The sequence below is a fragment of the Mustela putorius genome, unplaced genomic scaffold (assembly GCF_011764305.1).
Source record: "Mustela putorius furo isolate JIRA1106 unplaced genomic scaffold, ASM1176430v1.1 tig00003853_pilon_pilon_pilon, whole genome shotgun sequence".
In the NCBI taxonomy this organism is placed as follows: Eukaryota; Metazoa; Chordata; class Mammalia; order Carnivora; family Mustelidae; genus Mustela; species Mustela putorius.
Window position 1 is genome coordinate 30,524,047 of NW_025422005.1, and position 27,436 is coordinate 30,551,482.

General features: G+C 42.3%; 1 protein-coding gene across 7 annotated transcripts; it reads left to right on the forward strand.

Annotated features, from left to right (window-relative positions):
* On the forward strand, positions 1 to 27,267 carry CAP1 (cyclase associated actin cytoskeleton regulatory protein 1). Of its 7 annotated transcripts, none has more exons than XM_045064281.1 (13): positions 1 to 243; positions 14,536 to 14,660; positions 15,262 to 15,362; positions 17,135 to 17,212; positions 18,983 to 19,126; positions 19,227 to 19,312; positions 21,375 to 21,480; positions 22,668 to 22,845; positions 24,203 to 24,387; positions 24,561 to 24,684; positions 24,916 to 24,998; positions 25,320 to 25,463; positions 26,095 to 27,267. In XM_045064281.1, the coding sequence occupies exons 2-13, from the start codon at positions 14,549 to 14,551 to the stop codon at positions 26,176 to 26,178; spliced, it is 1,425 nt and encodes a 474-aa protein (XP_044920216.1). In that variant the 5' UTR covers positions 1 to 243; positions 14,536 to 14,548; the 3' UTR covers positions 26,179 to 27,267. The 7 variants fall into 7 exon arrangements, with proteins under 7 accessions (XP_044920216.1, XP_004740744.2, XP_044920215.1 ...); XM_004740687.3 differs by having other exon boundaries at positions 2 to 261; XM_045064280.1 differs by having other exon boundaries at positions 2 to 261; positions 14,539 to 14,660.
* The last annotated feature ends 169 nt before the right edge of the window (positions 27,268 to 27,436 follow it).

A 27,436-nucleotide genomic window follows, 5' to 3' on the forward strand; every position in this document is an offset into this window, starting at 1 on the left:
GGACTCCCTCCCATGTGCCCTCCGGGCTAGCGAGGATTCTCCCTTCCGGGCGTGGAGAATAGGGGGCGGAGCCACGAGCGGGGCGGCCAGACTTCCTCCCCCGTCTCTCCACCACCTCGGCGTTTCAGCTGCCGTCCATTTCCGGTGGGGGTGCCGCGCCCAGTGAGGGCCCGGAAGTGGGTCGCGCGAAGATTGCTGGGCGGTTCTTGCCGGAAGTGAAGAGCGGCTGTTCGCAGTCGGGAGGTGAGGCGGAACTCTGAGGTGAGGGTACGCGGCCGGGTAGGGACTGGGGTCCACTCCGCGGTCCACCGGCCCCTGGCGTTGTGAATGGCCCTTCCGGCCTATGGGCGCGTGATGAGCCCTACTGAAGGGGCCGGAACGGAGGCCCTCAGGCCGACCCGGGTTCCTGGGCGCGGTCTCTTGAGGTGGGGCCAGGGTGACCAACTGAGCCGGGCTCCTCTGGGGAGGTCCCTCCGCTAGATTTTGCCGTCCTGGCTGTCAGCCTCAGCGGGACCTTATTCCTAAGGTGCCCAGACGTAGGCATTCCTAAGGAACCAGGGATACCTTAGAGTCTTCTCTATCCCCCAACAACTCGTCCCCATTGCACGGATGGGTAAATTGATTCCGGGACGAAGAGGCTGGTCTACGATCTTATAGCGAGTGAGGGAAACAATTGGAATCAAGACCTCAGTTCCTTAGATCATCAGTTCCAGATCCTTCCTACGACTATTTCCCAGGAACCTCTCTCTGCCTCTAGAGTGGTCTTCCGGTCGGTGTTGTCTTGCGGGCAGCTGCAGGTTAAAGACCGCCCGCTGCGTGTCTTCGGTTTTGGTTGGTTGGTTGGTTTGTTTAATGCAAACTGTTCGGAAGGCCTGGGGAGGTTTTCAAAAAAGAGTGTGGCAAGTCTTTGTATTTTCATCCGGTAGCCTCTCATTCTTCCAGGCTTGTTGCTCCTACTCTGAAAGGCTTAGTTAACTTTATTGAAGGTGTTGCATACTTCTGGACCTGAAGTCAGATGGCTCAGGTTTGGTCTGGCCCCACTGCTAAGTATCTGTAGCCACAGATGCATTATTGAACTTCCTTGAGCTTTATTTTTCTCATCCCCCCCCCCATCTTTTAAGTGGAGATCTCTGCTTACCCCACAGGATTAAATTCAGTGTAACAAATTCTGTTGATTCAGTCAGGCGCTACCATATCCAGGAAAAGCAGTTTTGAAACAAAACAAGCCAGACCTTGCCCACATGAAGCTAACAGTTTTTGCAGGGGCGTTAAAGAAGTTAATTATGAATGTGATGAGTGTTAGGAAAGAGCAGGGTACTATGGAAATGTATAACTTGGGGCTCAGGAATATCCCTTCTGCAGAGCAGAATTTAAGATGGATTTTGAAGGATAAATAGCAGTAAGCTTGATGAAGAAAGGATGAGAACCTTTTAAGGCAGAAGGTAATATTAGAACTGTGTTAGTTGAAGCTCTTTGTAGGGATTCCTGTTCAAGTGAAAAACAAGGTAGCCCAGCACATTCATCATTCACCACTAATTCATTGAGCCCTTAATATGTTTGAGGCACATATTAAATGAGGCCCTTGGCCCTGGTGGCTAAGAATATAGTTGTTACAGGGTTGGGGGCAGACAGGTAAATCAGGGATGGCTTACCATGTCCTAATGCACTGTGAGAGCACAAGGCTATGCAAGAATAGAGGAGGAATACCTGAGCGGGTTTCTATGCTTTGAGGAGGAAATGGAGGATAAGTGTAGCGGGACTTATTTAGCCATGTGGTGAATCTGGAAAAGGGACTTACAGGCAGAGTACAAGGACATGGAGATCTGGACATATGAAAAACCATGGCTAGTTCAGTGTGACTTTTCCAATAATGCATGGAGAAGTGAAGGAAGTGGCAAGTGCTGGGTCAAATATGAAGGACCTTGTAAATCATGCTGAGTAATGTGGATCTTACTTGGAAAGCTCTGAGGATGCTTTGTAGGGTTTTATATAGGAAAATGATGTGGTCGGATCTGTGTTTTAGAAAGTTTAGTTTGTCTACTTGCAAGAGACATGATGTCGAAGTAGTCCAGTGTTGGGAAGCTTTTGTCATAGTCATGGCTTGGACTAAGACAGTGACAGTGGGAAGGAGAGGAGGGATCAGATCTGAGCAGTATTTAAAAGATGAAATCCATAGAATTGGAGGCCAATTGTTTATGGAAGTGAAGAAATAGGAGTAGTCTAGGATGAATGCCTGGCTTTCTGGCTTAGGGAACTGGGTGGTACCATTCACTAAGGTAGGTAATGTAAGAGGAGAGGGGTAAGTTGGGGAGTTGGCATGGAAAGAAAATGAATTTTGGACATAATTAATTTGAGGTGTTTGTAGCATATCCAGGCAAAGATGTCTGATAAAGTACCCCAACTAAAGGAAACGAAGAGCAAAGATGGGGAGTCAGGAAAGGGCTTACATTCAGCGAAGTACCTAGAGTATTGGAATTTGTCTGGAGTTTGTAGCAGAAGATAAGACCGGGGAGAAGGGTAGATAGATGGCTGCCAAGTTGGAAAGGGCTTTTTTTTTTTTTTTTTTTTTTTTTAAAGATTTTATTTATTTATTTGACAGACAGAGATCACAAGTAGGCAGAGAGGCAGGCAGAGAGGCAGGCAGAGAGAGAGGAGGAAGCAGGCTCCCTGCTGAGCAGAGAGCCCGATGCGGGACTCGATCCCAGGACCCTGAGATCACGACCTGAGCCGAAGGCAGCGGCTTAACCCACTGAGCCACCCAGGCGCCCCGGAAAGGGCTTTTGATGCCTTGTTTGAATGTGTTTGGGTTTTGTTCTGTGGTTGGCAGTTTGCTTATTTGAGTTGTCTTGGTCTAGCATAAAGACATTTCTGTAGGAATTTCCCACCTTTTTCTTCACTAGAAATACTTCATTAATCGGGTAAACATAATTTGTGTCTGAGAGGAGTTTAAATAAAATGGTAGCAATTGAAAGTACTTTGTCAAGTACAACCTGTCATGAAAACCAAAACTGGTGGTATTGTTAAGTTTCAGTGAGTATATTTTTGCTCTGAGCAGATTAGCTGTTTAATTTGTAAAATGCTTTGTTTCCAATTGGAGGGGTGATCTTTTTTCTCACCCCTTTTCTTGGTTATACATGCATATGTTTAGTTGCAATATTTTTTTAACCAGGGACTAAGTGTTTAAAAAGTGACTTCCTCCTTTCGGTTTTCTGTGAAGCATTTTGAGTCAAAGATGCATTTTACTTAAACGAGCAAATGCAAAATGTCATTGGAGGTTGAACCTTCTGGTTGGAAATTTAATCCTGAGATTGGAAATCTGAGGATCCTCAAGCCTTATCTTACTCAGTCCTAATGATTATGCCTTTGAATTGTCATCATCAGTTTCTTTTTTTACTTTCTATTAACCTGGCTTTCATACTTAAATTTCACCTTTTTCTACCATAACTAGGCTAATCTTTTAGAAAGAGCCATTTTTGTCTTCTTATCTTAACCTGGCTTCAGATTCCTGAAGAATCGAATGTAAATACCGTTGTCCAGTTTACAGAATTCTCCACAGTTGTACTCTGACCTTAATTTTCATTAAATAATGTAGATAGACATTGTAATTTAGAAACCCTAAACTACTACATTAGCATTTTATTTATACCCCTTGAGCTTCGCTTTTGCTCCTTACTATTACTAGAGCAGGGTTTCTTAGAAACCTTGGCACAACTGACATTTAGGTTGGATGGTTCTTCATTGTTGGGTTGTCTTACCTGTACATTGTAGGATTTTAGCAGTATCCCTGGCCTCTACCCATCAGATGCCAGTAGCACTCGCTCAGTTGTGCTTACCAAAAATGTCTCCAGACATTGGCCACTGTCTCCTCAAGGACAGAATTGCCCCTGATTGAGAACCACCGCTTTAGAAAGTGTCACAACTATGGTTGTGCAGCATCTTATCTCTCCCAGCTAAATTTTCTAGGGCAGGCTTTGTGGCCATGCTTAGCACAGTGTATGCACATGATAAACATGGCATATCCTGTAGTGAATGAATCATTTTTCATTGAGGCATCAAGAATTACTGTTTTTTCAAGTAATTTCTGGGTGGTGATACTTGAAGGACTTGCCTTTTTGGTTTTCCTCAGAGGATATGATCTTGATAGAGAAATGTCTCTTATTAGGCACTCAAAAGAAGAAAGTTTTGGGTTAGTTGACAGTGGAAGTCAGCAGATTTATATATCCCTCATATTGGATGTGTAAATTCCCATTACGTTCATGGTGCCTGCATTTAGACAGCTTGGTTTAGTGAACAAGGATTACCATTTATTTTAAATAGCTTATAGTTTATGATGTTGACACTCTGTTTATTTTGATTGATTAAATTGTTAGAGTTGAATCATCTTTAAATTAATGCAACTACAGCATTCATCATGAAATTGTTTCTTTTTTGATATACCGTTATGTAAACTTAATAAAAAGAATCAAAACTCTAAAAATATTCCTTAGCTATAATAAAGCTTTGTTTGCCTTGTATTACCAGACCTGTAGTGTTCAACTTTTCCATTTGACTGGAAAATAAAGCTGAAATGTTTCATGGAAGGAGTGAGCTTGCTTTTTTCTGTTTTGCTTTTGTTTTTGTTTTTGTTTCCCGCAGAGGTCATTTAAAATTCCTATACTTAAGTTATAATTATAGACTTTCAGTCACATATCTTTTCATATCTCTTGCTGTAGCTGAATCATGGCTAGGGACAAACAGCATCCTTGGGTCTATCTTTATGCAGCTATCCAACTGAAGTCAGCCAATGCACTTTTTCCTTATATTTGTAAAATATGCCTGCTCAGTGTTCTTATGTGGTTAATCTTCATAGCATTCCTTAAAAGTAAGAGAGAGAGGGGAACCCGTGGCCACATAAAATTGTTTATTTGCCCCGACCATTGAAACAGCTAGTTCCTTAGTCTGACTTCAGCTTATACATTCTAACTAGCTTTTACCCCTGGAATTTCAGATAGGGGACAGAACCGGAGACAAGTGCTGATGCTGGATTGGATTCTTTCCCTCCCTAGAAGTAGAAGATAGACCTTTCTCTTTTAATCTAAACCTCAGATGGCAGTCACTCAGACACTAAATGTCATTGGTTCCCTCAGTGAAACTAAATGCTTGGGGAAGAACAGTGGCTCCTGATTTGGGTTAGATTTGACGGGCATCTTTACTAGGGCAAAGTGCTATCTATTCTTTGGTTTCTGGGTTAAAACAACCAATTTATAAATGTCTCCTGTTAGCATGTCTAGGTTTTGCTTTGTGACATATTAGAGCCTGGTGATGAGAACTAGGCTCTAATTTTCTATTGTTAGGAGTAAAACTTACTAATGCCTTATAGCTTCGTGGTACCTTAGGAAAGATACAGGTGGAGCTGGGCTTTGTTCTATTATAAGGAAATTATCTATGTTAAAGGTTTGAAAAATAGGTTAATTGTCCAAAACCCTATCATGTCTAATGTGACAAATACTGTAAATTTTGTGTTCTCTTCAGCTCTTCTTCCACAGTGCTTTTAGCTATTCCTAAGTAGAAGTCTAAGCTTTTTTATTTGTTTGTTTTTAAAGTACGGCCCATAGGGCACCTAGGTAGCTCAGTCAGTTGGGCATCTGACTCTTTCTTTCGGCTCAGGCCATGATCTCACGGTTGTGGGATTGAGCCCTACACTGGGCTCTGTGCTTGGCAGAGTCTGCTTGAGATTGTCTCCCTCTCCTTCTGCCCCTCAGCCCATGTGTACTTGCTCTCTCTCTCTCTCTCTCTCTCAAATAAGTAAATAAAATCTTTAAAAGAAAAACTAATAAAGTGAGCTCCACACCCAGCGTGGAGCCCAACACAGGGCTTGAACTCTTGACCCTGAATTCAAGACCTGAGCTGAAATCAAGAATCAGATGCTTAGCCAGCTGAGCCACCCATGCAACCCCATAGAAGTCTGTTAACTTTGCAGTGAACATCTTCACTTTTCCCACATTCGTATTATTTTCTTAAGATGCCATCTCAGGAACAGAATTAAAAACTCAAGGTCAGATGAAGCATTTTGAAGCAGATCAGTTGGGCTGTCATAGGTGCGCTATCATAGTGTATGAGCTGACCTGTGTAGTTGCTTTTCAGTTTTACTTAAGGGTAGGACTTAGAGGAACAGCAACAGACAAAGTAGAAAACATTTTAAGCATACCAACTTCCAACTCAAGTGGACATTCATACCACTGGCTAAATTACCTGGTGAGATGAGACAGGAACTTCAGGAGTAACCTGATTCCATTTATTTCTGAATAACTTCCTTGATAGGCAGAAGGAATTGGATTGTTTGAACTGTTAGAATGAGGAGAGTGTGAAGTAGCTTTGACAGGAGTCACTAGCCATTTCTGATTTTTCTTGGTTTCAGACCACAAAAGAAATTGCTGGAGAATCATGCTCTTAGTTTTCTTCTTGCTTGGCATGATATCTGTCCAAAAGCCTATCCATTCTCATGCCTTTGTGATATTTCTTTGCCAGTAACTTGCAAACAATCTCCAGCCTTGATCCTTCCCCAAGCTTTATTTCTAAATACTTAACCACTTAGAAGCTTCATCTCCTCTTCAGACTCTGCTTATCCAAAACTGACTTCATCTTCTTACGTGCCAGAAACCTGTTTCTGTGTATAGTTTTCTCTTAGGCCCCTGGATTTGCAGTTTGAGTCATCTTTGACTCCCTTCTTTGAATGCTACAGTACTCAATAGTCAGTACCACACAGTTGGTACTTGTTCTGCGTTTAATGCGCACTTGTTTTGTATGACCTCCAGGGGCAGTACCAAGATCAGTGGGTGGAAGTTCCAGGGAAGCAGATTTTGCCTCCATATAAGGAAGAACTTTTAAATACTTCGAGCTGTCTGAATGGAATGGGCTGCCTCCAGAAGTCTTGGGGTCTCTACACTGAAGGTGTTTGAATAGCGGTTACCTAATTGCTGAGAATGTTGAAGGGATTGTTCTGGCATCAGATGTTGTTTTTACAAGATGATTTCTAGAATCTCTCCTAATCCTGAAAGCCAGTGATTGTTGCTCCTGCTAGATTCCCTTGGGACAGGAAAACTATTTTACCATTCTTTTATATTCCCACTTAATTCAGATTCTGGTTACTTAGATACCTTAAACTGATTATTTGTAGGTTAATTGATTGTTTTCTTTTGGTTTCTATATCTGGCTGGACACCAAATATTGTGGTTATTTTTCCTTTGAAATATAAAAAATATTTTTTCAGCCCTCTTAATTTACAGCTAGATGATCAGCAGTATTTCACACTAACTTAGACCCTAATAGTTTCCTATTTTAATCTAACCTAGACCTTAATATCTCTCCCATTCCAAATCACATTCTGTTTATCAGACAGTGTCTGTAAAAATTTTGCTTCTGTCATTTTATTCCTTTACTCAGAATGCTTAAACAGCTTCACATTTATCACAACATCAGATTCAGATACTGACTGGCTTTCAGTGCCCTTCATAACCTAGTCTGGCTTGCTTATCCAGCCTTACTTTTCATGATGCTCTATGCAGGTTAACCTCCTTGCTTTATGTACATAGCCTTCGTATTCTCTCCTCCTTGCTTCTGATTGCTCTGGAGTGTCTTCACTTTTTCCATCAAGATGCCCCATTTTCCTCCTAACAGTCCTAATCAGTCCTCACTGATTTCTTCTCAACTCTCAGAGCATATAGTCATTTATACTGTATCACTCAGAACCATACAACATTCTGCAAAGAAAAAGCTTGTGTATAGGCAGGTACTATAACTTTTCCTAATCTAGGTGGAATTAGGAAAAGTTTCCTTCCTAATCTTTAACAGAATTTTTAAAAATGAAGCCCTCATTATTTATTCCATTGGCATTTTCATTTGTGTTGGCCTTCTCAATTAAAATGAAAGTTTCGGGAGGGCAGGGGCCATGTGTCTTCTGTGTCTTCAGTAGCTTCTAAGTACGATGCTAGGCACTTTGATTTTATGAGCATCTTCTGTGTGCCAGGTTGTTCTAGGTGCTGTGAATTAGTGGGGCTTGGTGGGGAGAGGAGAATGGATAAATTCCCGTTCTCTTGAAACCTGTTTTCTAGCACATGGCATGCAGTGATAACATTTTACATTCAAACTGCATTTTAAGGCTCCCAAAATAACTTATCTCCTCTGATCCATCATCTCTGTGTGCCAGGTGAGGACCCATTATTAAATGACTGTCCTGTGGTTATACAGTGAATACATGGCTGAGTTGGGCCCAAAGCTTGGTCTCCTGAATCCTAATTTTTCTCCTTAGACTTCTGTAATTAGGACTGCCTCTCTTTCTGAAGGTTTTATGATGAATGCTTAGATAGTTGGGAATCTGTACATTCATTTATGGAGGCTTACCCTTGGTTCTTGGCTATTGTCAATCAAATGACAACAAGATCAGGCAGAGCTATAGTTTTCTACTCTCACACTTCCAAATTCTTGTGCAAAAGCCTTATTTTAAACATTGGCCTTCCAAATATGTGTCATCTAGCCTATGAAAAAATATTGGCCTCCATGGAAGAAACTGAAAGCAGAAAATTAAAAGCTGCTAATAATGTAACTAAGACACCATGAAGAGGCCTTATGCTCAGCAAGTTGTAGGGGCTGGATGCTGTGATGAACCACATAGTCACTTACTTGCTTAAAAGCAATGTGGAGTGATGGGAAGAGCCTCAGACTAGGATTCAGAAAATTTGTGCTCGGAGCCTAGGTTTTCTACCCACTGGTTATTCCATATCTGGCAGGCTTTCTAACTTCTGTGAATTTCTTCATTCTAAAGGTGGACATCAGTATCTTCCTAACAGACCCCATAAAATTATTTTAAGTATCAAAGAAACAACAAATTGATGTTGTAAAGCACTTAGGACTGTAAAGGAATATTTTTAAAATTAGTATTATATAATCTAATAAACAAGGTTATTTTCTTTATGATACTTGGTTTGAAGATCTCTTTATCATTGTGATTTATGCCCAAAAGATAGCATTTATTTGACAGGTAGAAATATTTGTAAGATCCTGCAGACAGCAGAGAGGAAAAAAAAGACAGAGGGGGGAATCTCCCCAGATTTGTCAGAGAGAAGACAACCAGACTTGTTTTGAGGGGAGAGAGGATAAAGGACCCTTATTAGCCTACTGTATTTATAGTGCCTACTACATTTATAGTACTGGAATTGCAAAGACATGGTCCCTCCTATAGGGTGGCTAGTTCCCTATTAACTATTAAATAAATGATTTTAAACCATTATATTAAATGTGTGGTAGAGATAAATGCACAAAGTTATGGGAGCATAAACTGGAAATGCTTCTTGGGGAGGTGGTACCTTAGCTGAGTCTTAAAAGGCAGTAGTTCTGGAGAGGGGGCAGATTGAGAAGGAAGAGCTTACCAAAAAACTTACTAGACAAGTTTCCTAGGAAAAGTAACACTTCAGCCGAGTCTTAAAAGGCAAGTAGGAGTTACGAGAGGAACAACAACCAAGAAGAGTAGATAGTATGAAAGCTCAGAAGCAAGAGAAAGCATGATTCTTTTTGGAAAATGCAGGCAGTCCTGGTGTGGCAGTAGTGTGTTCAGGAAGGGTGTGGTGAGAGGCAAAACTGGAGGAGAGTGGTAGGAGATAAAGCAGGATCAGATTATGGAAACCCGTATCTGGACTTTACTCTGAATGCCCTGGGAGAGTACTGAATGATACTGAGTAAAAGACTATTATAATTACAATTGCATTTGAGAAAGAGTATGGTGGTGGTATGGTGGTAGAATGGATAAACAAGGTGTATTACTGCTACTGCAGTAATGTAGGCAAAGTCATGAAGACCTGATTTTTGACAATCAGGATGAAGGCAAGGGGCATCTTCATGAGATAATCAAGATAGAGCCTATGAGAGCCTATGGATTTTGATGACTGGCTAGTTTTGCAGGAGTAAGGAACAATATAATTTAGTTAACATGTATGGAATCCTTACTGTTTTTCAGCACTGATCCAGGACTGCTACATGTACAGTTGACCCTTGAGCAACCTTGGGTTTGGGGTCCTGACCCCCCAGTGCATTTCAAAGTCAGCATATAACTTTTGATTCCCCCCAGATTTACTAATAGCACACTGTTGACTGAAAACCTTAATGATAACATAGAGTTGATTAACACATATTTTGTATGTTATATATATATATATATATTATACTGTATTCTTACAATAAGCTAGAGAGAAAATGTTATTAAGAAAATCAAAGGCAGGGCACCTGGGTGGCTCATTTGGTTGAGCGGCTGTCTTCAGCTCAGGTCATGATCCCAGGGTCCTGGGATTGAGCCCCGCATCGGGCTCTCCGCTCAGTGGAGAGTCTCCTTCTCCCTCTCCCTGCCGCTCTGCCTATTTACTTGTGCTCTCTCTAACTCTCTGTCAAATAAATAAATAAAATCTTAAAAAAAAAAAAAAAAGAGAGTCAAAGGCAGAGAAAATGCATTTATAGTACTGTATTATACAAAATTCATATGTATATGGATAAGTTCAAACCTGTGGTATTCAAGAGTTAAGTGTATTTCCCCTTTATTGTAACTTTAGCCCTTTGGATTTTGTACTGTTGTCTCCACTATACTAATAAGGAAGCTGAGGCTGAGAAAATTTGATAACACTCATAGTCACCGTGCCTGTGAGTACTGTTATTCAAACCCCCAAACTATCTGACTTCTCTAAAGACCATGCTCTTAACCACTATACTTTTGATGCTTCATAGTTCCTGGGTTACTAAGTTGGACAATCAGGTGGTTGATAATAGTGCTGGATTACTGAGCCACTGGGGAGGAGAGGTGTGGGAGGACTATGAGTTCTATTTTGGATACTTCAGTTTGAGATGCGTTCTGAACATTCAGGTAGGAATGTATAGAAGGAAGTTGGATCTAAAATTATAAATTCCAGAAGAGCGGCTTGAGCTGGATATACTTCTCTGGGAGTCATTGGTTTATAGATGGTTGTTGTGGTGCCACTCCGGAGACAGGCAGAATGGTGCTGCCATAATGCTAGTTGAAGGCTTGGGAGTGGACATGATCACCTGAAGAATGTGAATATGTGTGTGGGGATGGAGAGTGAGATAAGATGTGTCTTTTGTTTCTTTCAATTTTGGATATTCTTTCCTCTAGTATCTCAGATTTCACTCTGCCTCTACCAAAATCAGAAAAACTAAGTACTGTTCTCCTGTTTGGTTAATGATAGAATCAGATTACCTATAAATGATAGCTGTATTATCCTTTTACATTCTGTTTAAGTTAGACAGCAAAATTGTAGCTTGTTTAGCAATGAAAGCTTACAAGTCCAAGTGAAATACAGAAAAAAAGGATCTAAAAATCTCATGAAGCTGTATTACTAAGCTTTTAAGATGAGTAAGTGTCCACCAACCCTGGCAGCCATTAGATACACTTCATTGTTTTTCCATGTTAACACTAGCCTCAACCTGTAGTATCCATTGTATATGAAAGAATGTGTTTTATAACAGAATGGGTGGTATCCTTTTTTTTTTTTTTAAAGATTTTATTTTTAACAGGGTACCTGGGTGGTTTGGTTAAACATCTGATTCTTGATTTTGGCTGAGGTTATAAGCTCAGTGTCATGAGATCAATCCCTACATCAGGCTCTGTACTAGGTATGAAACCTGCTTGGGATTCTCTCTCTCCCTCTGCCTCCTGCCCCCCCCCCAACCTTGGGAGAACATGCTCTCTCTCTCTTAAAAAAAGGGGGAGGGAAAAAAGATTTTATTTATTTATTTATTTAAAGATTTTATTTACTTATTTGACAGAGATCACAAGTAGGCAGAGAGGCAGGCAGAGAGAGAGGAAGGGAAGCAGAGAGCTCGACTTGGAGCTCGATCCCAGGACCCTGAGAACATGACCTGAGCTGAAGGCAGAGGCTTTTACCCACTGATATACCCAGGTGCCCCAAAGATTTTATTTTTAAGTAATCTCTGTACCCAACGTGGGGCTCGATTTCACTGCCCTGAGATCAAGAGTTGTACGCTCCACTGACTAAGCCAGCCAGGTGCTCATGGAATGGGTAGTATCTATTAATGGAGGATAGCTTAGGAGTTTGCCTTTTCCCTGGGATTTACAGACTGTGGTGGATTATATGTGACTCTGTCCTTGGACAGTATCCAGAATGGTCAGTAATTTGGGTACTTAGGTGATGGTGGCATAACATAAAGGAGAATGTATTGGTTACTTCTAGTCTGTTCCATTTGTGAGAAGAACAGAGACTTGGAGACTTCTGCTATTCTCCAGGCCAGGGAATGAAAGGTTTATTTGGTTCGCATTTTTACTTTTTTCTCTGATTGTCTTTTATTTTATTTTTTATTTTTTTATTATTTTTTAAAAGATTTTATTTATTTATTTGACAGATTACAAGTATGCAGAGAGGCAGGCAGAGAGAGAGAGGAGGAAGCAGGCTCCCCGATCAGCAGAGAGCCTGATGTGGGGCTCGATCCCAGGACCCTGGGATCGTGACCTGAGCCAAAGACAGAGGCTTTAACCCACTGAGCCACCCAGGCACCTCTCTGATTGACTTTTAAATGACATTCTTGGGGTAATTTGGCTGACTCTGTTAGAAGACCATGTGACTCTTGATCCTCAAGGTTGTGAGTTTGAGCCCCACATTGGGTGTAGAGATTATTTAAATAAGTCAAAACAAAACTTCCTGTGGTAGGTTGCTAGGCCCAGAGAGACCAGAGCCTTGTACACAGAAAAGAATGGACGGGGATTATATTTTCTTTCTTGGGGGTACCTGGGTGGCTCAGTCTATTAAGTGTCTGCCTTCAGTTCAGGTCGTGATCTCAGGGTCCTGGGATCAAGCCCCATGTCGGGCTCCCTGCTCACTGGAGAGTCTGCTTCTCCCTCTCCCTCTCCCTCTGCCTCCCTCCCTCCCCCTGCTGTGTTTGTTCTGTCTCTGTCTCTCTCTCTCACTCAAATAAATAAAATCTTCAAGAAAAATATACTGTCTTCCTTACTTTGTCTTGTAAATCTGCTTATCTCCTCCTCAGTGTGTTAGGTTGAGATCTTCTGACATGTCATTTTTAAGGGCATTGTAATGGGTGTGGTCATTTTAGGCAATTTCAGGGGTGTTGAGCTCATTCAGCTTAGTAACTGAACTAATTAATGAAGTAGAATCTCCCAAATCAAGGCTTTGACTGAAATTGCACTGACTTATTTTTATGATATCACTTATGGTTTCAAACATTTCATGTGCTCGTGTATTGAAAACATTTAATGATTATTTGTGTGTATAGCTTGGGCAACTTTTTTTTTTTTTTAAGATTTGATTTATTTATTTGACAGACAGAGATCACAAGTAGGCAGAGAGGCAGGCAGAGAGAGAGAGAGGAGGAAGCAGGCTCCCTGCCGAGCAGAGAGCTCAACTCTCGGCTAGACCCCAGGACCCTGGGATCATGACCTGAGCCGAAGGCAGAGGTTTCAACCGACTGAGCCACCCAGGTGCCCCTAGCATGGGCAACTTTAAGAACACTCATCCCTCTGGAGTTTTGAGATGCTACGCTTTAGGTTCATTAACTCCATGAATACTTACTGAACACCTACTTGCCAAGCAGTGGCCTAGATGGTAGAGTATAATAGGGAACAAGTCAGAGAAGATCCTTTCTCTGGTAGAGCTTACTTTCTTTAGGATTTAGACATTGAATGAGACTAGTTTCAGATAAATTAGTACTTGTGAAAGATCTGAAAAAAGCTCTCTGGATGTGTCTCTCTTCCTACTCCAAGTCTAGATCCTGTCATCCTCATTTGTGAAGCCTGGCTCAGTGGCAGCATATCCATGCTGTCCTTACCTGATTTTTTCTGCTAATATGCTCTTCTCCTTCCTGAAATTCTGTTACTGTATCTGCAACATTCTTATATCACCTTGGTATTTTTTTTTCTATTTGTTTGTAGTTGTTAGTGTACTTGTCAAGTACCCACTATTAGTCTGTAAGTTATTGAAGGCAAAATAAATATCCTATTTATTGTGGTTTGGGGCATTCTGTAAGTAGGCAGCAGGATGTTGTAGGAAAAAGCATTGAATTTAGAGCCAGAAGACTTAAATTTGAGTGCTGGCTTTCTTATTAACTAGCTGTGTGACTGTAAGCAAGTCATTTAACTTCACTGTAATTAAGTTCACTCTCTCTACAGAATGTAGTAATTAACCCGAGATTCCTGAGTAATTGTTGGGAGGCACAAACTGAGATAATATATGTGACTGTACTTCGTAAATTCTAAATTCTGGCACAAATATTCTGTGGTGTCACAGTAAATATTCAATAAGTATTTGAATGAATAAATGTTTGCTTTTAGTGAACACCTTTTTCTGAGTCGCTGTCTTGCTTAATGAAGTCTTTATGATTTTGTAAATATATTAGTCTGTTTCTCATCTTGTTTCGTTACTAACTGATTCTGTTCAGATTTAGCATCCTCCTCACCCCATAAGTATTTTGTCTCTTCTCCTTAGGTGCTGTGTACTGTTAAAATAACAAGTGACATATGATCTCTTTCAGCAGGTGGTACACAATGGCTGACATGCAAAATCTGGTAGAAAGACTGGAGAGGGCAGTGGGCCGCCTGGAGGCTGTATCCCATGGCTCTGATGTGCACTGTGGGTATGGAGACAGTGCTCCCAAAGGTAAGCAGTATCCAGCCAGCAGAATACTTTGAATGAAGACTCAGTGTTTTGGCCTAAAATTTTTCTGTCACAGGATATGCTCTCCTTTGAAGTTATCATCCCAAAATGCTTAATCTGCTAAGCTCATCGCCTGTGAACAGATAAGGGAGGAAGTGACTTGTGTAGGGAGGCCTGTGGTTATTTTAACAGAAGAACTTCCTGATTGTGCGATACTTCCTGTTCTTTCTTTAGTAAAACCACTCTAGAAGTTGGGTGACAAGTGATAGGAAAATTTCCTCTGTCCAAATGATTGGCAAATTAGCCGTTTTGCATATGCACCAAATGAATCATAGAATGTTAGCGCTAAAGGGGAGCTCCGGTTTTTTTTTTTGTTTGTTTTTGTTTTTGTTTTTTTTTAAGTTTTCATTTTATAGATAAAGAAAATTGGGCTCAGAGAGGAAAAGGAACTTAGGGTCACACAGTCAGTGGTGGTACTGGACTCATGTTCCAATATTCTGTTTACTCTATTACCTTGCCTCTCCACTTTCATGTGGAATGGCTTTTTAATAAATCATCTTTTTGGTGCAGGACTGATTCTCTGTGGTGTGTCTGTCTTTAGCAGGAGCAGCTCCATATGTGCAAGCATTCGACTCACTGCTTGCTGGTCCTGTGGCAGAGTACCTGAAGATCAGTAAAGAGATTGGGGGAGATGTGCAGAAACATGTAAGGATGTTTTGCCCCTTTTTCCTTCCTTTAAGGACTGGTGGCTGTTTTTAGATCCTTCTTGGTTTAAGAGCCCCTTGAGAGGCTCCTGGCTCCTCCTCTTTTACCTTCACTGAGGAGCTCACTCCAGGCACTGGAACGGTTTCTCAAATATTTCCAGGCCTTCAGCTTTTATCACATTTTCTGCATGGGCTTCTTTATACTGAAGACCTGCTTGGTGCATAAAATATGGCTTGTTGGGGGGCACCTGGGTGGCTCAGTCACTTAAGCATCTGACTCTTGATTACGGCTCAGGTCATGGTCTCGGGTCATGGGATCTAGCCCTGCATTAGGCCCCATGCTCAGTGAAGAATCTGCTTGAGATTCTTTCTCCCCTTCTCCCCTCCCCCTACATGCGTACAATAAATAAATAAATAAATAAATAAGATCTGTTAAAAAAATATATATGGCTTGGTTTATCTTACAGTGAGAATATTCTCCCATTCTGATCCCAGCATGTTGTTGTTATTTTTTTTTTTTCTTGAAAGATTTAATTTATTTATTTAGAGCAAGACACAGTGAGAACACAAGCAGGGAGAGTGGGAGAGGGAGAAGCAGGCTTCCCACTGAGCAGGGAGCTCGACGTGGGGCTCTATCCCAGGACCCTGGGATCATGACCAGAACCAAAAGCAGATGTTTAATGACTGAGCCACCCAGGCAGCACCCCCAGCATGTTATATAACTAAGCCTAGGGTGGCTTATTCAAAGAAATCATAGTCATGACTTAGCATTTATAAAGCTATGCATGATAGTTATTAGTTATGCTAATGTGGTTATTTTCACACTTAGCTCACAGCAAGAATGTGAAGTAGGCAGTGACAGGTGCCTCTCCACCCACCTTGCTTCATGTGCTGCCACCTCCACCGTCACCACCCCCACACTCAGATATATATTCTGAATCTCTTTTTGGTACCCCAAATCTTTCTCCTAGTCCTCTGTAATCTCTGTAAGCAATAACCATGTTTAGGATCTTCCTGACCCTTTAGCAAGACTGGTTGCTTGATCTTTGGAAGATCTATTTTGAGCCTTTCATGTACCATCTGTTGGCAGTCGTGTTAGCGCTTCTGAGTGGGACTGGGACTTAGATACAGGAGTGGGGGCTTACATTTTTACTTTATACAGTATGTAACATTTGCAAAGACTTAAAAACATGTATCACTTGTATGTTCTAAAAACACAAATCTAGAAAAAATAGGTTACCTTATTTGAATTTTTGTGTTTAGACAGTGGTTATAGCCTCATATTTCTTAAACTCTCTTGACTATGACTGTCAGTAAGAAATACGTATTTAATCTGAATGGGTTATGACCTAGCCTTTGAGAAATAGCTTTAACCTATAGAAGTAAATACCTTGAGAATTCAGGCATAAATTTGGCCTTTGCTTTTACTTCAGCCTCAAGTTTTTGAGAAAAGAGCTTTTTTGGTGATGAGAGGCAGGAGGGATTTTTCAGTGCACTTCACACCGCACTGCATGTACATTTGCTAACTGATTTCATCTAAGGCTAACCCTGATTATCTTCACTTCCTGGCTATGTATCCCTGATGAGTTCCAACAGGAACAGTGGTATATGTAATTTTGCTGTCACTCCCTGGAATCTGGAGTACCTGAGGAAAGCAACAGGATGTGCCTAGGTTGCTACCAGAGTATGTGGAAGTGGAGGCTCCAGGTTATTCTTGTCAGGACCCTCTACAGTTATAATGTGTCATTGATAAGTGATTCTTCTTTCTGGCAGGCGGAGATGGTCCACACAGGTCTGAAGTTGGAGCGAGCTCTCTTGGTTACAGCCTCTCAGTGTCAGCAGCCAGCAGGCGTAAGTTCACTGCTAGTTGGTTTCCTTGTGGTTTGATGCTCAGGACAATTGAGAGGTTTCTGCTGTATCACAACATGCTAAAATAGACCTTCCAGGCCCATGTACGTTCACACCAAGTCCCAGAATAGTCAGACTTCAAGTGCATGAGAATGTGTCATTGAGTAGTTACCGGACTCTACTGGTTTGGGGTTATTTTTTGTTATTTGTTTTTTTTTCTGTCATTTTATTTAGGACCATAGTTACTCCTGGACCTTGCTGCTTCTCTCAGTAGTCTTTTTTAACGTCTTGACTGAGGACAAATTCATTATATTGTCCTCTGAGCCGTTTGGGTCATAGAGGTTCTCTTGCTTCGCTGTGGCTGGGCTTTAACAATGCTACTGTGGAGATCCTAAAACTCCTAAAGTATTGCTTCTCCCCTCCTCCTCCTGTGGTTGGGATTTCCCTTTAAGTTTACTCCTACGTCAAAATTTTATGTTGTTAAGGTATGAAGATCAGTTGGAGAAAATGTGGATTTGAGTTTTGTTCTATTTGTTCTTTCTGCATTTGACTTTCCTAGGCAGAGGATCAATAAAAGAAATCTTCCTGTTAATGCTGTATTAAAACTCCTGGACCCTCAGCATGCCTAAATAGTGTAAAAATAATACAAGATAATGTTAAATATATTAGACTCTAATTCTTAATCTCTCTTGAATGGTTAAAGCATTGGTCTTAAACCTTTTCTTGAAACCTACACTTTCAACAACAAATCAGGCAACTGAGACACTGTTAATATTTCCTGTGCTTTAGACTGAAGGTTGATAAACTGCAGTCTCCAGGCCAAATCTGGTCTGCCATCTCTCTTGTAAATGAAAGATTTTTGGAACACAGCCATGCCTGTTCTTTCAAGTATTGTCTATTGCTGCTTTACACACTATAATGGTAGAGTTGAGAAATTGCAGCAGAGACCGTATGTCCTGCAGAGACTGAATATTTACTGCGTGGCTCTTTAGAGAAAGTTTGCTGACTCCTGCTTTAGACTGTTTCTTGTGCTAAGATCTGAGAATTGAGATGTTTAGGAAACTGAGCTGGAAGGATAAAACTGAAAGGATAAAACATGGAAACACAAGATTCATCCATTTTGCTAATAATCTGCCTGTTCAAATGGCAAGCCCCCTAATTGCATTTGATTCAGCAGATCTCTGCTCAGCAGCTGCTGTATGGCTAGCAATGTATTGAGGGCTGTAAAGACTATAAAAGAGGGCTGAGACAAAGCCCTTGTCTTTGAAAAATTAATGAGAACTTTCAAAAAACATACTCACATGAGTCCATTAATAGTTTTTGCTGATGTGTGATGAGGTGCCAGAATTGGTTATGCTGACAGGAGCTGCTGTAAGTGGCCAGTGTGGCTGGGGCAGGAGGGCTGTTCTTCATGAAGCATGGGGAACCATTTGGCTATCTGGAACAAGAAGAGACTATCATGAATAAAGGCTCAGAAATGAGCTAGTGTCTCTTCTTAGTGGGACAGAAAAGAGACAAGTCGCTGAAAGGGTAGAATTTTGCGGAGTTGCTGGAGTATGGGTCCTGATCCTGAAGAACCACCAGATCTAGCCAGAGGAGAGTGAGATGATGAGCAGTATTTTATCCATATGAACCTATGCAGGATGAACACAGAGTTTATTTGGGTGTTCATTATAGCCCATGAAGAATTCTTGCGTGCAGAGTCAGAATTGACCAATACATAAAGCTTTTACAGAGAGACTAACCTGAATCTTTTCCCATGTCTTTTCCTAGAATAAGCTTTCTGATTTGTTGGCACCCATCTCAGAGCAGATCCAGGAAGTGATAACCTTCCGGGAGAAGAACCGAGGCAGCAAGTTGTTCAATCACTTATCAGCTGTCAGCGAAAGTATCCAGGCCCTGGGTTGGGTGGCTATGGTGAGCAGTGCAGCTTCCATGGGAGGGAAGGGATGCAATGAAAGGGTAAGAGAGATGGCTGGGAGAGGCCCTGAGTCACTGACAGCTTCTCTTTCTCTAGGCTCCTAAGCCTGGTCCCTATGTGAAAGAAATGAATGATGCTGCCATGTTTTATACAAACCGAGTCCTCAAGGAGTACAAAGATGTGTAAGTCCAGCCTTTTTCTCAAGGGGTCAAGGACAAGCCAGCTGGTTGCTTTCCGGAGTAGCACTTGGGGTTAAGGCTGTTGTGTTGGTTCTGTACCCCAGGGCTACTTTCTGGAAATTTCAATAGTTACTAGCTCACAGAAGCTGCATTTGCAAGCAGGAAGTGTTTCTGCTGTCACTTCTGCTTTTTCTCTCGTTCGTAGAGACCCGTTTAGTCTCTACCCTAGTTAAGTCTAATCCTTAACTCTTTCAGGTTTAGGAAGTTTTGCTAGGGCTAAAATGGACGAATGACTTTTTCTTTTTTTTTTTTTTAAAGATTTTATTTATTTATTTGACAGAGAGAGATCACAAGTAGGCAGAGAGGCAGGAGAGAGAGAGGAAGAAGCAGGCTCCCCGCTGAGCAGAGAGCCCGATGTGGGACTTGATCCCAGGACCCTGAGATCATGACCTGAGCCGAAGGCAGCAGCTTAACCCACTGAGCCACCCAGGCGCCCCTGCCCTTTATTTTTTTAAAAGATTTTATTTATTTGTCAGAGAGGGAGTAGAAGCCAGGGTAGCGGCAGGCAGACAGAGAAGCAGGCTCCCCGTGGAGCAGGGAGTGTGATGTGCAGCTGGAGCCCAGAACCCTGGGATCCTGACCTGAGCCAAAGGCAGATACTTAACTGACTGAGCCACCCAGGCATCCCAATGAATGCCCTTTAATTTGCCTGTTTAGACAAGGTGGATTTTGTTCCTTTGTTGAGAATTTCTAACTGGCCCTATGCCAAAAGGTTCAGTAAGATTTACTAGGAAATTTACTAGGTAAAGTGAGAGGAAGGCTGTTTTGGCAAAGCACAGGTATCAGGTAAGGGGTAGGGAGTCATTGTATGTCTAACCGCATATATTCATCAGTCCTAATTGAATTCTCCATTGCTGGTTTTGAGTTGAAGTGACAGCACGCAGCTGCATAATTACCCAGACCCTTCCTTCCATCAATCATTTATTGAATAACTACTCTGAAGGAGTAGCCTTCATGTGTGTGAAATATGTCTCAGAACACCAGGCTCTTCCTTGATCCTTCCAGCAACCTAGAGTTAAGCACTGTAGTGTTTTGATTCACCCCACCATTAAACTCCGCGCACTTTACAGTTGAGCAAATTCGGTCTTATGCTAAATAGCCATAAAGTCGGGGTGCCTGGGTGGCTCGGTTGTTAAGCATCTGCCTTCGGCTCAGGTCATGATCCCAGGGTCCGAATGGAGTCCTGCATCGGGCTCCCTGCTCCTCAGGAAGCCTGATTTTCCCTCTCCCACTCCCCCTGTTTGTGTTCCCTCTCTTGTATCTCTGTCAAATAAATAAAATCTTAAAAAAAAAAAAGTCATAGAGTCTTCCAGCTAATATAGAAGAGGGGAGACTTGGACTATAGTGCAGTGCTCTTTCTATAATCTTACGATGATTATTTCCTCCAGGAAGATTTTAGATTTTTGGTGGGAGGGACGTAAAGCACTGTGCTATAGAGCATTTGAGTTTCTTAAAGTCCTGGAGTTCCACAGTGATGCCTGAATAACCTTCTTTCCACTACAGCTTCATGCGTAGAATGTCTGCTTTTATTAGTTTTATGTATTATGTTCTGCTTAAGGTCTGCTTAGAAAAAACGGTTTTGCTATACTTAAAAAAGTTGGAGGAATACTGCTGTAAGAGATAGGAAGAGATATGATCTGCAGTCCCTATCCTAATGGACTTTAGTCTTACTAGGATAATAAAATAGGTTAAAATAGTAAAGCTCAGTTATTTTTTTTTTTAAGATTTTGTTTATTTGATAGAGGGAGAAGCAGACTCCTCGATGAGTAAAGAGCCCGATATGGGGCCCAATCCCAGGACCCTGAGATCATGTCCTGAGCCAAAGGCAGACGCTTCACCAACTGAGCCATCCAGGTGCCCCGTAAAGTTCAGTTATATCAGAAAAGCTGCCATAGAGCAGAGCCACGCTACAGCCAAGATATGAGCTCACAGATGGGAGGGGTTCTGGAATCATTGTTAAAATGTACCCTGGCCATCTGTGATGAGTTCTTCTTTAATTCTCCAGTGATAAGAAGCATGTGGATTGGGTCAAAGCTTACTTGAGTATATGGACAGAGCTACAGGCTTACATTAAGGAGTTCCATACCACTGGACTGGCCTGGAGCAAAACGGTTAGTGAGTCTTCCCTCCCTCCTTCTACCCCTTCGGGACAGGGTCCACAATTTTCTGTGATTTTGTTGCTACCAAGTTCCAAGAAGAAATGCTAGTCTTTCAGTGGAGAGTAGAAAGAAAAAGGAGGGGAAAAAAGAAAAGAGTACAGAAAACAAGGATCAGAGAAGTATTTAGTTCTATTCATTTTCATTACACATGGGTCAGAGGGCCAGAAGAATGAGTTACATTATCCTAGCCCTCCAGAAGCTTAGAAATTGAAATAAAAAAATCCTAAGTACAAATTACCAAGCTAAATGCTATACTAACAATACAGAGTACAGAGTAGAAGGGAGAGTGAGTCTTACTGGAAGAGATTATACTTTGAACAGGTGTACTCTGATCCGAGACTTTTTTCAAGTATAGAACAGTGAGAAGTAGGAGAAACGGGGATACTAGCAAATAGCAAAGCTTTAACAGAGTACATGTAGCATACAGAGTAAATGTAGAGATTGGTCATCTCTGTCTTCAATAAGGAGAAAGATTTTTAGGAGAAAAGGCTGGAAAGGAGCATTGATTATGACTTTTAGACTTAGTAATAGGTGATAAGTGCATATCATAGGTATTTGAGCAAGAGAGTGATAATGATCAGACTTGTCCTTAAGAGAGTCTGAGTGTATAGGTTAGGGATAAGGGCTCATGCTCAGACTGTGGAAGTGTTCCCATGGGGCTCGGGGGTGGTGCAGAAAAACTTGAAGGAGCTATAACCAAGGTAATAGAAAGATTTGATGGAATTGAGGGGGATGCAGGGCTCCAAAAAATTGAACAGTCAAGCTCAGATGGCAGCATCTTTTACTGAAATAGAATCAAGGAGGTGATTGTATAGGTAGGGGAGCAGACGGGAGATGATGACATCAGTCTTGGCCTCATTGAGGCTGAGGTACTGGTGCCAAGTCAATTTGCACAGCTGGCTTAGAACTGGAATTAGAGGCCAAAGGAACAATGGGAAAGTTGAAAAATGGAGCTGGATTGGGTCCCTGGAAAAGGTTAAGAAGGAATAAAGCGAAGTTGGGTGTGGCTAGGGAGCATGAATCAAAGCATTGAAGGCTCCAGTGGGTACCCCATGTCCTTGATTACATGTAGACCCTATTTGGGAAGGGTACAGAGGGGAAGAAAGGATGGGTGTGTTAACCTGCCTATATTGTTCTAGGGGCCTGTGGCAAAAGAACTGAGTGGATTGCCATCTGGACCCTCTGCCGGATCGGGTCCCCCTCCTCCTCCACCAGGCCCACCTCCTCCACCAGTCCCCCTCAGTTCAGGCGCAGATGAGTCTGCTTCCCGCTCAGCACTGTTTGCGCAGATTAATCAGGGGGAGAGCATCACACGTGGTAAGTGGATATTTTGGCAAGAAAAGTTCTTTGGGCCAGATCTTACCAGCTAGAGATCTGACAGTTGATAAACCAGAATCCTGGTTTGTGTATGGGAGATTCCATGTGGGGTGTCACTGTCCTTCAGATTGCCCAAAGGGACCTCAAACCTGGCTTAAGTGGAAACCGAAATTATTTACTACTGAGTGGCACATATAGAGTACCCTGTTGTACCAAGGCATGGTGCTGGCAGTTTACCCTAGAGCCTTTTCTGTGTTACCACATGGTCTCTTTGGGAAGTCACTGGGTGTGTGTGTGTGTGTGTGTGTGTGTGTGTGTGTGTCCGGGTGGGGGTCAGTTAACTAATTCAGAGGATGATTGTTAGTCATGGAAATTTTGCAGAAGATTTACCAATGTTGGTATAGAGAAACTAGACACCCTTATACACAGCAGGTAGAAGATTAAATTATACAGCCCTCTTCTAGGAATCTACCTATAAAAATATCTAAAATAAAAAACAAGTATTATATAGTATTATTTGTAGTAGCTAAAGATGGTATAACAACCTAAATATCCAGCAGTAAGAGAAATAGTTAACTATGGTGTGTCCTTTTAATATATTATGCAGCCATTAAGTCTTTTACTGCAGCCAGCTGTGCAGTGTTGACAAGACATCTAGTATAGCCACAAGGAGTGGTGGGGGGACTGAAAGGGCCAGTCAGTATTGGTTATTTACATTGGGCCATATTCAAAAGCAAGGAATGTATCAGCCTACAAGAGGTGATTATGGAATTTTTTCCTTAAAAAGAAACAAAGAAGACATTTTTATACACTATAGGTTAATGTGAGAAAATTTTTACGTGTTAACTGGTTAAACCAGACTTGTTAACAGTGTGTATGGTTATAACCAAATACAAAACTTCTATCAGTAGGAAAACTCGTGGAATGACATTTCAAAAGCAGAGACTGAGTAGGAGGCGTGGTAGGTCAGCTGTGGGTGAGGTTTCTTTCTTTTTCCCAAATTTTCTTTACTATGATATATTACTTTTCTTTTGTGCTTTAAAAACTCTACATATATTATGAATATATATTTGGTGAGTGTCTTTCAAGATCATCTTCTGTGCATTCACATACCCAATCCTTTTGTATCCACACATACCATGTTTGTTTGTTTGTTTAATGGAACTGTATAATTGAACCTTGGGGTAGAAGGGAATTTCTAAAAGCACTTCCCCAAACCTGCCTGTGAGAGAACATCTTCAAAGGCTTGGCTTTTGGCTTTAAAGTTTTTATTAACACTGAGAGCAGAAGTTGGTTATTGCCTTAGCCCAAAACCGTGGTATGAAGGACAGGCCCAAGGTAGCTGTTGTTCCTACAGCCCTGAAACATGTGTCTGACGACATGAAGACTCACAGGAACCCTGCCCTGAAGGCTCAGAGCGGTCCGGTACGAAGTGGCCCCAAACCGTTCTCTGCACCTAAACCAGGAGTCAGCCCATCCTCCAAACCAACCACAAAGAAGGAGCCAGCTGTACTGGAACTGGAGGGCAAGAAGTGGAGAGTGGTGAGTTAAAAATGCAAGAAGGAGCCAGAAGTGGGGACGGGGATTTAAACGGAGCACGGCCAAACAGTGTAGGGTTCTGGCTTAGATTACAAGAACAGAACTTTGGGGCAGCTTGTTTTGGGGGGTAGGGTGTATTAGTGATGGGATTCCTGAAAGGGGTATTTCTTAAACAGGAAAATCAGGAGAACATTCCCAACCTGGTGATTGAAGACACGGAGCTGAAACAGGTGGCTTACATATACAAGTGTGTCAACACGACATTGCAAATCAAGGGCAAAATAAACTCCATTACAGTAGGTGAGTTTTTGTCATTGTCCTAGGCAGGCTCTGTCCTAATGCTGAGAGGGCTGGAATCCTGCCTGCCCTATTCCTAAAGATTGTTAAGTTTATTACAGTAGCTTCCTTTAAAGTTACACTGTTGATGGGGTGCCTGGGTGGCTCACTTAAGTGTCCAGCTCTTGATCCCAGCTCGGGTTTGTTAGTTCAAGCCTCGTGAAAATGTTACACTGTTGATCTGCTCCCTTCTAGATAACTGTAAGAAACTCGGTCTGGTGTTCGATGATGTGGTGGGCATTGTGGAGATAATCAATAGCAGGGATGTCAAAGTTCAGGTAACTTGATATCTTGGCTCCTTCCTTTGGTCCCTGAGGAATTAATTGAAAGACATGGCTGACCCACAGATGTTGCTGTGCTGGGAATTTGATTCTACGGAGTCTGTAAGCTGAGCTGCTTTGGTGGCAGGAAAGGAGTTGGCTCTTAGAGTGAGCCCTTTCCAGCCCCCAGCCCAGCCCACCTCCAGTATCCAGTATCTGCTGTATACCTGTGAGCTTGCGTGTAGTTGCTGAATCACCTAAAATAGTGAAAGCTTTTTCCTGAAATGTACTATTGCTCTCCTCAGCTACTGGGACTAAGGTGCTTGGTTTCCTCTGTAGGTAATGGGTAAAGTGCCAACCATTTCCATCAACAAAACAGACGGCTGCCACGTCTACCTGAGCAAGAATTCTCTGGATTGTGAGATAGTCAGTGCCAAATCTTCTGAGATGAATGTCCTCATTCCTACAGAAGGCGGTGACTTTGTAAGTTAAGTTCCCTGATCTCTTTGGTGGTATGCTCTAAAAACAGGAGGGACTGAAGATTTCTTGCATCGGAGAAAGTTAGTTCATGGCCATTCTGCACTGAGTGGGTCTAGCCTAGCAATATGCACCTCAGACACCCCACCCATGAGTGTGAGGTAGTCTCATGAAGTAGAGCTCCAAAGGAGGTGGCTTTTCCTTCCTTAGGTTGAACAGACGCTTAGGGTAGTAACAAGGAATGGGACTGAGTCACAGCCCCCAGAGGACTGGCACCATGCAGTATATATGAGAGCGTGTATATGTTCTCATCTGTGCCTCCCAGGTTTGTTTGTCTGAGATTGCTGATCCAGGATCAGTGGGGAATGCACTCACACCTCTGCCTCTCTGGCCTTGGGGCCAATGTTCTCACTTCTCCACCGCAGCGCCCCTTTGTTATGTCAGCGGCAGGGGAGCTGGGTCGTAGGAGATGTGTTGCCACTCACACAGCCAGGCTGCAGCAGGTGGTTCGGTCTCACTCTCAGGACATCCTTCTTCCTCCAAGAGTTTGGTAGAAGCAAGCGTTGGGAGAAGAATGTAAGATTTAACCTCAATTTATTGTGTAGCTTGGACTTAAACATGGTTTCTTGATTTGCAGAATGAATTCCCAGTCCCTGAGCAGTTCAAGACCCTATGGAATGGGCAGAAGTTGGTCACCACAGTGACAGAAATTGCTGGATAAGCGAAGTGCCACCGGGTTCTTTGCCCTCTCCCTCACACCATGGGATAAATCTGTATCAAGACGGTTCTTTTCTAGGTTTCCTCTACCTTTCTGCTCTTAAACTGCTTCTCTGCTTTGAGAAGCACAGCTACCTGCCTTCACTGAAATATACCTCAGGCTGAGATTTGGGGCGGGAGAGCAGGTCAGTTCATCTTCTGCAGGAAGGTGCGGCTTTTCCCTATCGGCTCAACCACACCGCCAGTCCCTCCTTAAGGAACCGCACACCAGCACTGGTGTGTCTAAGCTTTCAGCCTTTGCAGGCTATTTGACCAACAGTCTTTGGGAAGACTAAAGCAGTCCCCGGGGATTAACATATCAGAATGTTCACACAAGTTCACCTTTTTCTATCAATGAGCGTGAAGGTAGCAGAGGCCGGTGTGATTCTAGCAGGTTCTTCTTACCAAACTAATTTTTCACTATTGACAAGTGAGGCAGGAGTTGTACCTGACCAAAGGCTGAAGCTGGCCAGCTAGCATTCCAAGCAGAATTGTTTCCCATAAGCATTCCTTTCATTCTGCATTCCATCCTGGCTCTGCCTGAACCTGGGAGAGTAGGTTCTCCCGTGTCAGCCGCTGTGGCAGTGCCCCACACCCAGGCCAGTTAAGGGAGTCTCGGCCCCTTCCTTTCACTGGGATCCCTGCAGCACCTTCCTACAGAGACGACTTAAACAAGAAAAAAACAAAACGAAAAACACACCATTCCAAGGGATCTGAAATTCCTTCCTCCTTCCATGCTGGGTGCCTGTCCTCCACCTTCACTGCCTCCTTTGCCCTGTCATGCTCAACTGCTTTTGGCTTCTGTCCAGGCACCTGAACAAAGGACTAAAATCTCCACTGCAGCCTGTTTTTAGGTCTTATGTAAGAATCTTGCACAGCACTGCTAATGTAAATTACAGTTTTTCTCTCTAGGACACTTACCAAAATAATGCAACTTTTTTGGTGGGAAGAGAGATTGTCCTGTGACTTCTACCCATTTCCTGAGGCCTGTGGAAATAAACCTTTATGTACTTAAAGTTATACAGAAAATAGAATAAAATTAATACCAAACTTGCTTAGTATCTACCTATGATGTTTACTGTACAGAGATGTAAGAATATTTTTTTGAAGTGAACTCTACCTCAGCATGGAGCTCAAAACTCACAATCCCAAGATCAAGAGTCGCATGTTCTACCGACTGAGCCATCTAGGCACCCTGGGAGGTATGTATGAGTACTGAGAAG

Excerpts from the sequence above, each read along its gene's own strand:
- CAP1 (XM_004740689.3), top strand. The coding sequence starts at position 14,549 with ATGGCTGACATGCAAAATCTGGTAGAAAGACTGGAGAGGGCAGTGGGC. Across the intron at positions 14,661-15,258 it reads TGGAGACAGTGCTCCCAAAG|CAGGAGCAGCTCCATATGTG; the intron begins GTAAGCAGTATC and ends GTCTGTCTTTAG. Across the intron at positions 15,363-17,134 it reads GGGGAGATGTGCAGAAACAT|GCGGAGATGGTCCACACAGG; the intron begins GTAAGGATGTTT and ends TCTTTCTGGCAG.